Raw genomic sequence first — 11942 nt, 5'->3', positions numbered from 1 at the left:
TCGTCTCGGCTATTGCGGACACGCTTCTCGTCAAGGTGCTCTTGTTGTTCGCACACTGTGCCTCGTTGCCGAGCCACACGCGTGATTCGACTCGAAACGATCGAAATAGGCGAACCTTGCAACTATTCCAGGATCCTGATTCGGTCAAAAGGCAGTTAATTACGTCCAATCCTGTGTAACGCATTCAACGTGCAAGACGCGAACGTACGTACGATCGTCGGAATTTTACAGTTTCTCGCGAACGATGCTCGGATAAATGGATACGCGTTATAGAAAAATTGATTTTCACCAGGGACTCCCTTCGATTTTATGTGCCCCGTTGAACGCGTTAAGACAAATTTTCGGATAAAAGTTTTCTCGAGGATATCCATCGAGCGATTCGATCGACTATTAAATTCTGAAACATCATCCCCTTCGGTGTAAGGTTTTTTTACGTTGGTTTTTCTCTTTTTCCTTTTCTTTTTTTTCTCTTTTGTTCGATTCGCCCATGATTGGAATTTTCAAACGAAAGCACGCGTCTGCCTCGGCAAGTTCACGATGTCACGTAGGTAAAACAGTCATCGTGAATGGTATAGAAAACCCAATAAGAGTGAGCGAGAGCGGGTGAGTGAGCGAGTGAGTGAGTGGACCGAGTGAATGAAAGTGATCCACGACGATGCCGCGGATCGTGTGACTGATTCGTGTTAGTGAGCGTGTAAAGTGGCGAGTGATGGACAGACAGACAGACAGATAGATAGATAGCTAGAGAGGAGAAGACAGAATAGAAAAAGGAAGAGAAGAGATTATCATGGATTCGGGGGAAAGGTGGGAGGAGGAAAGAAAGAGAGAGAGAGATAGAGAGAGAGAGAGAGCGGGGGAGGTCGCTTTGAAGGGGGTGGGCTGTAAGGTGTCGGGTAACGAGATTTCGTATGAGCGTGTAAAAGTAGAACATACGAGGTTCCCTTAGGTTTCGTTTTTTTCATAATCTGTTCTTTTTCCTGTTACGTTTGACGCAAATGTACACGACAGAAGCGTCTTTCTGAGCTTATCTGAAAAAGGGTTTGAAAGCGATGTACAGTTGAGTCGCGTTTAATCAACGGCAATCGACTTCCTTGATCCGATTCAAAACGTCTTTTAACTTCAACTTCATCGCGATAAAATGTTTTTAACTTTCATCGAAACCGAGTATACAACGAGTGGAAATTAGCAAGCGACATTTAGAAGATATTAAGCATTCGGAACGATATTTTAAATGTACAGGTAACGTCGATTGCCGTTCGCAAGATCGACACTGTTAATGCTCCGATGATAAATTCGAATCGTATGTTTCCATGTAAAGTATGTAGCGTGTCTGTGTGACAGTGGACAGAGGCGAGGGTGTCGAATTTTTCTGAGATCGTCACTTCGGTTCAGTTATGTATGCATTTATACACGCGCACGTGCGTACTTACAGCTCTCGATCTCGATATGGCAGAGTTGCCGGTCCATCGGAAAGTATTGCAGATTCATTGGACACGATGCCGTGATCGTTAAACTGTAACAAACGCAAACATTACTTTCAATCTATGGAACGTGATAAACGAAAATTACGATCAAACGTTTGCTCAACATTAAAAATTCATGCATCGATATCGTTGCTAGAGGACCCACTTTAAGTCGGCTAGAAGAAATTTGTACAAATCTCTCGTACTATTGCCAATTTCAAGCAACGGTTATTGTTATAATATTTGTTCAACCATAGAGAATCTATGTCCAAATATACACATCGATATCCATTCCGATCAATTTCTCTTGGTGTTTTCGCTTTTCCGCCTACGTTCAGTCGGCCTTGAGTTTCTAGATGCGGAAGGCAATGTAATATAAAGCAACGAAAGGGTGCGCACGGGAAAGTTAGGTATGCATGGATCGCGTGAATATAGCAGCGCCGTTAATACCAGAACACTTGGCGTTGTTTTAGAGGGGAATGGATATGGGGGATAATACGACGTGGTGTCGAAGGAAGAAGGGAATGGAAACGATGACGACCGATCCTCGGAAGAAAATTTGTCGTCGTTGCTTTTGTACGACTGCTTTCTCCGGTGTTTAGACGGTTCTTGAATGGTACGGGGTATCGAAACGGGGTTAAAATCGCGTCTGAACGTGGCAGTTTTATCGCGCGCTCCTCCTCACGCTAGAAAATATATTCCATTACTCGGAAAGTCTTCTTCGTTCAGGGGTTCGCCGACTTTTGCCGACGTCGTGCTACGAAATACTGCTGCGTCTTGTGTTCGGAGAAATTGGAGGATACTTTGTCGAGGATACTTTTCAACGATTTTAATTACAAATTAAAGCTGGTATTAACATCGAAATCGTCTTTTTATCAGATTTGATCCTTTGCACACTGAGAATTTTACATGCGATATAGCAATTTCAACATACTTTTGGAGTGAAGTTTTTGAGACCAAAAATTTCGTTTTGAGAAAGGCAAAGTTGCAGATGAACTTTCTTCCAATTTTTCGTTATATGTCAAAACGAATTTTCACGTCGTTAACTCTTTTAAGACAGAATTCTTTTGCAGCCTGTGAAAAAAATTGCATTCTCTTAATTGATCCTCTTAGAAGCCAAACCGATCTACTTCTTGTTAATTAATTAATTTCGTTACAGAAGCACGCGATTAATATTCAATTCTCAAGAAACAAATAATTTCCTACCTTCGTTACAAACAGCTGACACGAATAATTCTAAGATACATTTAAGCAACAGTATTTGTAAAACCATTGCGTTCTTCTATTTCTCATTTTATGGAGTCGGTCGATGTGGCTTCAATTATTAATAGTAGAATTAGGTCTTTTCAAAAAAAAAATGAAGAAGACATAACAACCTAAAACTCGCGATTAGTTTTGCCGAAAATAAATACATCCATCGTTTATTTAACCGATAGCTTACTAAGATACAATGTACAATTTTAATCGTGAACGGATTAACGTTTCAGTATAGGCACCAAGGATTTGCAAAGGATAAAATATTTATCCTTGCTTCTTTTCTATAATAGCAACTTATAGATGAGAATATTCTTATTTTATAATTAGAAATGAAATAATCGTTGTCACTCACCGTATACTACGTGTAATGCTTCCTGAATGATGAATACGAATGAACTCGTTGCTGGTGGTAGCGATGTGAAAGTACGACTGCTTCTCGTTGACGAAGAACGTGTCGGGTACCCAAATGTTCTTGATGAACTCCGAGCCGACGCTGAGCGTCTCGACGCCCGCTCGTTTCTTGAACGCCAGCCGCGGGTCCGTCCAGAATTGCCGGAAGTAAAAATCCAGCGTGAAGTCCTGGCATGAGACAGACACACACACGCGAGTGCTTTCATTAGAGTCGTAAATAATCGTGGTGCGATACGACACGCGAGAACGAGCGTGGAAGAACGTAAAAGTAAGTAATTCCGTGGTCGAATTTCGGATCGTAAAACGCCGCGAGAATCGTATTTTCGATCGACACGATCGTCTGGGAATTACAATGGACGCCGAAGCATCGGGTCCGAACAATGCAACGTGACACGTTCGTACAGACTAACAGCATTTACGCGACAATGCCTTCGTTAAAAATAACATAGTTTCGCCGGATACGTGAGGAAGAGAGCGAATGCAAACCGATATCGCGACGGGATAACGCGGAGCCTTCTATCTGACGCGCCTCTCATCCCCCTTTATACGAATAAATAGATTTGCATCGATTAAATTCTCTGATTTATTTGATACGTTGCACGTTCGAAACATGCGGTTTATCTGTCGATGAATACGAGAGCCCTGTTCGTATTGTCATTAAAACGCGTCTACGCGAATATCTATGAACGTATCGCGAAAAGAAATATTCGTCATTCTATTTGACGAGAGAACGCGATTATCTTACACGTTATTCCTCGTTTTTCTCGCGTGTATCGTATTCTCTTTGTTTGTTTGCGAGGCGGGGCAGTTTGTGAGGGAAGGAAGATTCAGCGTCTTTCCACGGGGATGGAGACATCGCGAGAAAGACAAACGGAAAGTAAGAGAGATACGGTTGTACGCGAAATTGACGGAGGGTTCAAACGGTTAGGGGAAACAGCGAGACGTAACACGGAGAAACGAAAACGTGAAGCGGCGCGATTGTAGGAGACAGGGGTTCGAGCGATCGATCGATGGGAAAGGAAACGCAGAACTGAGATCGCGAACGTCGACAGGTAGCTGGAAACTCTCGTCGATTGTTGCTGACGACTTCTCTGTATTGGTTACCACGTGTCGTGGTTATCGTAACGCGATAAATCGCCTACTTGAACACTCGCGTAACCTTATCGAGACTCTCCTTCGGTGTTCTGTTCTGATCTCACGCTGGCAGCTAAGACAAGCCAAGACACCAGTCTTTCGCGAAACTTGTCGCAAGTTGTCCCGCGAAAATTTTTAACGTCGTACGTTTTAATTTTGGAATCGAGATGAAATTATTTTTATTTTCTCTCCATCACGAAGCTCTATAGTTTCGTATTCGATAGTTGATGTTATATTTGTCGATGGTATTAACCAACGTATATTTATATACAATTTCTGCACAAATGCATCGAATCCAGAGAGCGGTTAAAACATCGCATAAAATTGAACGATTTTCACTCGCAACAAATGATTTCACGGCTTGGTTATTCGAGTTCAAGTGAACGGAAGATCGTGAAACGCTCAATCAAAAATTTTACGCATGACGAAGAAATCGGGGCGCGATTGAATGGGCGCGATTTTATGTGAAGCGGTTCGCAGAGTGAATAGGTTTAATATTTAAAGGTACCGCCGTTTTAATAGACGGCCGTCGAATGTAAATACTGTAATTTAAGGGGACTAGGAATAGATTCTCACGGAAAGGAGTTACGCGTCTTGAAATATTCAAGGTTCTTCCGTTAAACTTTGATTACTTGGTTCGATTCATCGGGCGAAGAGGAGGAAAAAAAAAAGGAAGGGATCTCGCGCGAGTTCATCGTGAATTCATCAAACGTTGTAGTGTGCTATTCGTCGTATATCTCCACTTACAAGGCGAGTAATTTGTTCCAAGAAGAAAGTTTAAGTGGCCGTGCGAATAGTTGGAGCGTAATCAGCCGATTCCGATGGCTAGATTTATTATTCGAGATCAAAGTTTCTCGATTAGTCTATTATTATTGAGATGTAATTACAAGGGAACACATTTAAACACGGTTAAAGTTTCACCATTTAACGAAGACGCTATTAAAAGTTCACTTATTAAAGACAAGTAAGGCGTATATCGATCGTGCTATAAATCACATTTGCATCCCGTTTAGTAAGTTAAAAGTCTTCCAGTAATTTTAGAATTTCGAAGTATTAAAGATTTTTGGAAATCAAATATTCCGAGATTCTTAAAACGCAAGAAACGCGAAGCTGCCAAAAACAAAAAGCTTTTGTTTTTAATTTTAACGACTTAAATACAGTGGCGGACAAAGGAAAATTTAAAATTGGCACTATGAATTTTAACAAACTTTATATTAAACGTCTTTCACCACCTATTATATTTATTCGTTGCTCTCATTAAATACAAACCCATTTTGTACACACACACACACAAATTACGGTGTCTTTTTATATTTCTTATTTTGTAAACTTTCTTTTATCCGCCACTGTATACCAGGTCCTTTTTAATAATTTGAGATCTTTGAGCGTGAACACTCAATTACTGGTTACATGCCGTACTCCGTTCCTGAAATTTCGACACTTATTTCGAAGTTTCGACGATAAGATAATTCTATAGAAATGGAAATTATACAGGTTGAAGCCGAGCTGTATCGCTCGGTATACGGTTCACTCGCATCCGATCTCTGTCGACGTGGTCGATCTCAGTTGGGGAGTTTCACGACGCGAGGGTAATTCGTGTGTACACGCGAAAGCGGTAAGGTGCATGGACCGTGTATATGGTGATTATATGTATTCCATATATAGACTATTATTACTTGGGCAACACTACTAGTACGTGCAAGCATGCTACGAAACGCTATCGAAGCAACATGCATTGCCTATACCGTACTTGCAAAGAGAGAATCTTAAGTCTAATTATAAATACTTATGTCTAATCGAACTTCGAACTTGATAACAGTAGCAACGATATGCAGCAGGATCTGAAAGTTGTTGGAACTTTAGTGTGAAATTTGATTAATTATATCATTTTGTTTCAACACTCGGTCCAATATAACGATCATCTTCGAAATATGATATATCCTTGAGATCGATTAGATTCTTACTCGTAACGGATATAAGGAAATTCTGATCAACTTCTGGATCAGTGTATCAATACTTATGTTGAATTATTTTCGTGTCGAAAATTTTCCTTCGTTAAATCGTCAGTCGGCGAAGCGCACCAAAAATGCCGTACACAATTGAGCGTGGAATGAAACATCTTTCACGTGCGTTTGCGCCGTACACCTTGCACGTGAGATCATAATCGCATGTTGCATAAACACGGTGTTCCGATTATGTAGTCCAGTTTGTTCGAGGCGATGTTTCCGTTATTTCGCTCGACGCGTTTATACGCGTGCGATGCACGTGTGTAGACACCTTTCTACTTTATTTCGTAATTGGTTCGTTCGTGAGGATGTGAAAATGACTTTTATGCGTGCACGAAAAAATTGTCGGGAAAGTTTTGATTTAGGATACGAGTTCAGTGACAGAGGAAGAGGAAAAAAATTGCGGGATCGTGCAACCGATAAAATAACAATTGTCGCCATAAATTTGTAGGTTCGCGTTCTCTTGTCCCGTTGTACACTTTATCGAGAACTTTACGACTATTACAAACGTTGCACTGAAATTTTCGCAACCGTTATAGGTGTGAAATTTTGTTGGAAGAGAGGAGAGAGTGAGAGAGAGAGAGAGAGAGAGATAGAGGATAGATAGATAGGTAGATAGGCAGATAGGTAGATAGATAGAAAGATAGATAGATAGAGAGATAGATAGATAGAGGGAGGGAGAAAGAGAGAGAAGGAAATTCAGGAAACTTTAGGAACGAACTTGGACATTTTACAGCTCCAATAACGGCTGACACTCACTCTAGCTATGTTGGAAAGATTTCAACCCGAGGCGACGCTTACCGCCGTCATCGACGCTGTATACGTTGCCGCGATATTTTTGTGACGTTTTCAAGCGCGGAAAGTTTTATGCCGGATAAATGTGCGGATTTATGCTATTTCGATGCTTGGATACCGCTTCAAGGATGGAGTTGGGAGACGAAAATAATAAAAATGGAATAAATAGAGAAGTCCATTCCACTGTACTGTTTCGTTTGATATTAGTCGAACGACCCTGTTTATCGAGCATGGGAGCTCTACTTTTTGCTACTTATTTACTTACTTACCGAGTCAACGAACTAAATCACTTTTTGTTTTTACTTTCTAGACTAATACTATGCACGCATAGAATATAAAATTAAAACTTAGTACGTAGTCATCGTCATCATTTATAACATATTAAATATAAATCGTAACTTTCCAAGCGATAGAACAACGTATCGATATTAGATTATCTTACGGAACAGCGAACCGTGATGTAAATACGAGAAAATTTTCAATGAACAATATCTATGCAATGTTTAACATGTAAACAACTTCTTGCAATTGTATGCACGAGGTTTTTTCATTTCCGTGGAAAGTGGATCCTTGAAGTGGCGCTCGATCGCAACAACGTATGCTACGTTTCGATATCTGGCATCGTCTACTTTTCAACGAGTCTTCAGTTTCAAATGATATTGCGTCTTTGGCGATTGAACACGCGCAAAGTTGCTGGTTGTTATATTAATTGGGTATTGTCTACCTAGTGGTCATAAGTAGTTTCTGATGCGAACGCGAATCCGTGAATGCAAGTTTAATTAAAGTGGGCTCGAAAGTAACTCCGTTGTAACGTGGTGTTGATGTCACTTCGGGCGGAAGTTGTCATGGCAGCGAGCTTTGCTTCGTTTGGCGTTCCTCCAGGCGCAGTGCAGTCGTGTCGTGATGCGCACTGGACGTCTAATTTGTCGTATTATGCATTTTGACGCTCGTTACCCATCGATTTTACGAATCTTCGAACCGTTCCTCCTAAAGTTATCGAACGATGTGTGCGGGAAATGTATCTTCCGCGTATTCTTCAAGACCTGGTCGATCCTGTCCGATCGCGTTACGTCTACAAGAAATATTTCGTTCTCGACTGGCACAGTGGTATATAATTCGGAATCACGTTCTTCGAGTAGCATCGTAACGATGCAAAGAACGTCGGTCGCGCTTTGTCGAGTGTTTCTAAGGACACTTCGCAACTTTTCCTTGGCAAGAGAAGAGAGTTCGCGGGCAGGCAAGTAGCGCAGGTAAGCGTTTGCCTATGAACATCGAGATAGAAAAGAAGGACAAGAACGAGGAGTACGAAACAACTAGCGGCTATGTAACGAAGCTGTTACATACATAGAAAGAAGCAGTTTCAAAAGCAGAAGCTTGCAAGCGAATCGAAACTGAAGAAAAAAGAAAAGAGACGAAAAAAAGAACGGAAAAGAGAAGAGAACGAAGGAAAAACGCAACAGCAGAGTGTGTGCGACGAATGATGGAAGGCAAGAGAGGCTCGTACGAGAACACTGGTTGGCTCAACGTGTATTTCACATTGTGCTTTCTGCGCCTCGACGAGTGGCCAGTCTGTGTGTACGCGTGCACATAATCTCGATGCGATACACCTGCGTGGATATTAACATGTGCACGTGTATGATTGTACAAGCGCACGCACACACATACTTGAATATTAATAATAATTAGAATGTGTACGGCATCATAGTGATTCATAGCTACCAGAAGCGTACTGCACACACTGACAATGATACAGCTCAATATAGGTGTCGTATTATATCCATAATATAATATAAATATATATATGTGAAATATATATATATGTATAGATATCTATAGACACATTATTTCGTATAGTCTCGATTCGTAGTCGCAACGGTGCACAAGCTATATACTCTTTTCTTTTTTTTTTTTTTTTTTTTTATATTCTATGCGTTCGTCGGCTGGCCAGAAGGAAGCAGGAATTCAGGAACATGGTCTTTCTCGTTCGATTGTTTCACGGACTCTCTCTTTTGCCACTATTTCCGCTTCTCTTTGCATGTCTCCGTCGTGGTACCCGAGACGTCCGTCTGACACAAACGCGATGTCCAGAATCTACGAGAGTAAAGGGCGAGGAAAGAAGGAGCCTTCGTGCAGCATCGTTCGGCGCGAAATTTCTCACTGATGCGCCTACAATCGGTGAGAAATACAAAGGAGGGAAAATTGATAGGAAAATTGGCTACTTTGGGGTCGTTCTTCGACGAGTTTCCGAAGTGGGGACAAGTTTCCGATTAGACGATCACCGACGATGGACTGCACTCCTTGCTTAAATTGGTACGAAGGAAGACTTGAGAACGGAAGAACCGACGGATAAGGGGAAAGAGGGTCAGGTAAAAAGGAATATACAGTGGAGGCTCGCCAACGGGTATAAAAATCGCGAGTCACGTCCCAGGTGACAGTGTCGACTTGATTTGGTTTCCGCACAGGGCTCAACACCTGGGGTCCAGTCTCGTACATTCAGCTCCAAACTCGCATTCTGGATCACGATCGAGCGTCGATGATCTCTTTTTGATTTACGAGTTCGTTCGACAAACCGGCAGATTATATCGTCCGCAACTTGCAAAACTTTATTCTTCGCTTTTCTGTAGTATTTGTCATTTGTCCATAAGTCACGACTAAACAAAACTGACAAAAAATATAATCCGCAAATTGAAGTTTCGATATCGATCGATAAAGATGGAAAAAAGTATGGAGCCTGAAACTGTGACGGACGGAAATGGATCCAGTTTCGTGCCAGTTTGAAACTGATTGCAGACACCGGAACAGATACCTTTTGAATACTACAGGAGTATACGCAATACACAATACGTTATATGATTACGCTATGTACGTATCTTAAATATTGAGAAAGAAAATATATATATAGATATATATACCATACGTAACGCTGTATACACGCTTATATACGTATACATCTAGAAATTGCAAAAATACGTGTAAGTCTACGCGTATATATGCGTGCCTCAACGTATGTGCGGCCTGCAGTACTCGAATCGCGATTCGTTCGCTTTTCAACCTCGCTCAGAGCAATCGTACTTAAACTCTCGGCTTAGAGACGAGGAAAAATTCGCGAAAATTTTGATAACGTCGCGGATGTTTATTGGACGCGACATTTTTTGCCACTCGAACGGATAACCTGCAGTATATCGTTCGTTTGCTTTTACCCTTCGATTCGTAAATCCTTTCTAAGCGATAAAACGAATTGGTAGAAAACGATATTGCGCGAGAGAACCGTAAAAAGCGTTAGAGCAGATTGGCGCGTATAGTGGAACGTATTTTTCTGACTTTTTTGTCCGTGGGTGCTATATGTTCCCATTGTTCGCGGCTGGTTTTCGTTGCTGATCGAGCTCTCGTCGCTGATTCGAGCACTGCGGGTAGGGCCATGCAACAAGAACATCGCAAATCGAATTAAACGAGTCAACCATAAACCATAAACGAAGTAGACAAGAATATATCTTGCGAAGACTGTGGAACGTAGCAAGGTTCCCTTGTAACAGTTCAGCCAACCAAACAGCTGTGACGAGCTATAAAAACGTAGGTTAGTAGGCCATCCGTGTAGGGTGTGTGAGTGTGTGTACGTATGTTTTTATACGTATGTATGTATGCTATGTATCTCTCCTTTTCTCTATGTGTGTCTCTGTTTCGTGTGAGTGGTAGACAGTATATGCATCTGTATGCAAATGTGTACGTGTACGTGCCAATATGCCCCTTGCTGCCAACATAAATATCGCGAGCCGCGATGCCTATGTGTCTCTTGGTGCACGTTTCTCCAGTCACCCGTCGAGAATTCCTCGAGATTTCGATGCGTGTATGAAATACTTCGGTTTAGGCTTCTGTGTACGCGAACAGAGACGTATAGATACACGCGTATATGCACCGCGACCGATCTCGTTCTATACGACGAACTTTACGCGACATCGGTCCCAATCGGTGAACACTAAGTTTCGCGACCGGATTCGAACAATGCTAACGAACGATGAATATTCACGGACGAATATTTATTAATCCGTCTCGCGTTGTCTCGTGTTGTTCTTTCGTTGAATTTCACGTAGAACGCGAGCGTATTGATATTTGCGCGAGAACGTTTGTACACACGTACACACATGCGGATCGGATAATCGTGAAACAAACAATCGGAAACAAGCGGCATAGTTGGATGAACGACGCGCTCGAAAAGCTGGTTCGTTCGGACGACGCGTTTGGTATCGCGTGGCTCGATACGATCGATCGACCCCGATTGATCGTTTGCGTGGAGGAACGATCGATGGATCGTATCGTGTGTGCGACGATTCAATTCGCCGCGATCGCTCTCACGGTGAATAGTCGAGTTTTCCATGAACAGTGTGAAAGAAAAGGGGATACACGCGTCGGTACACGCACGAACGAAGAGGAAGGGTCAGAAAGAAATGAACGAACGGCTGTCGATGTGAGTTCTGTATGAGTTTGAGAATGCAAACTGTACCATCAACACTTCGGACACGGAGCTGATGCTGAGGACATACATGGTGACGCCAACCTCCACTGGTGGACCTGCAATCAACAAAACCATCCGGCCTTGGTCGCTCTGATTATCCGCTAGTTTCTAAGTTACCGTACATGTGACAGGTACATTGTACGTAGATAACGGTTAAGTTCGTGTGTTACCCCTGATTCACGGAAGATGGAAAAAGCGAATAGAACAGATTCGTTTAATGCTCAAAGTAGAGACATTCCCTTTAGAATAGAATAGAATAGTCGTTGAATATTGTTTGCAAAGATTCGAACGATATTTGACTATCGATACGATAATACCAACTGCTCTAGGACAAACGTTAGCGCGAAAAAATCGCGAATTAGGGGT

The 11942-nt window shown here is 42.0% G+C and overlaps 1 protein-coding gene and 1 long non-coding RNA gene across 16 annotated transcripts in view; one reads left to right on the top strand and one right to left on the bottom strand.

Moving 5' to 3' along the window:
- Positions 1-11942, top strand: part of LOC132916229 (uncharacterized) — a 210210-nt gene that overhangs the window by 6038 nt on the left and 192230 nt on the right. The gene's annotated exons all lie outside the window — the stretch shown is intronic.
- LOC132916222 (gamma-aminobutyric acid receptor subunit beta) overlaps positions 1-11942 on the bottom strand; it is a 100145-nt gene that overhangs the window by 25408 nt on the left and 62795 nt on the right. For 7 of the 13 annotated variants that reach the window (XM_060976025.1, XM_060976038.1, XM_060976027.1 and 4 more), the window contains exons 4-5: positions 3073-3299; positions 1431-1513 (exon numbers count right to left, since the gene is read on the bottom strand). In XM_060976025.1, the coding sequence (XP_060832008.1) occupies positions 1431-1513; positions 3073-3299 (310 nt within the window). Of the gene's footprint in view, positions 1-1430; positions 1514-3072; positions 3300-11564; positions 11633-11942 lie in introns of all 13 variants that reach the window. The other 6 variants (XM_060976031.1, XM_060976026.1, XM_060976034.1 and 3 more) reach the window with 1 other exon arrangement.

The sequence above is a fragment of the Bombus pascuorum genome, chromosome 2, assembly GCF_905332965.1.
Source record: "Bombus pascuorum chromosome 2, iyBomPasc1.1, whole genome shotgun sequence".
Lineage (NCBI taxonomy): Eukaryota > Metazoa > Arthropoda > Insecta > Hymenoptera > Apidae > Bombus > Bombus pascuorum.
This window is presented reverse-complemented; position numbering and strand designations above follow the sequence as displayed.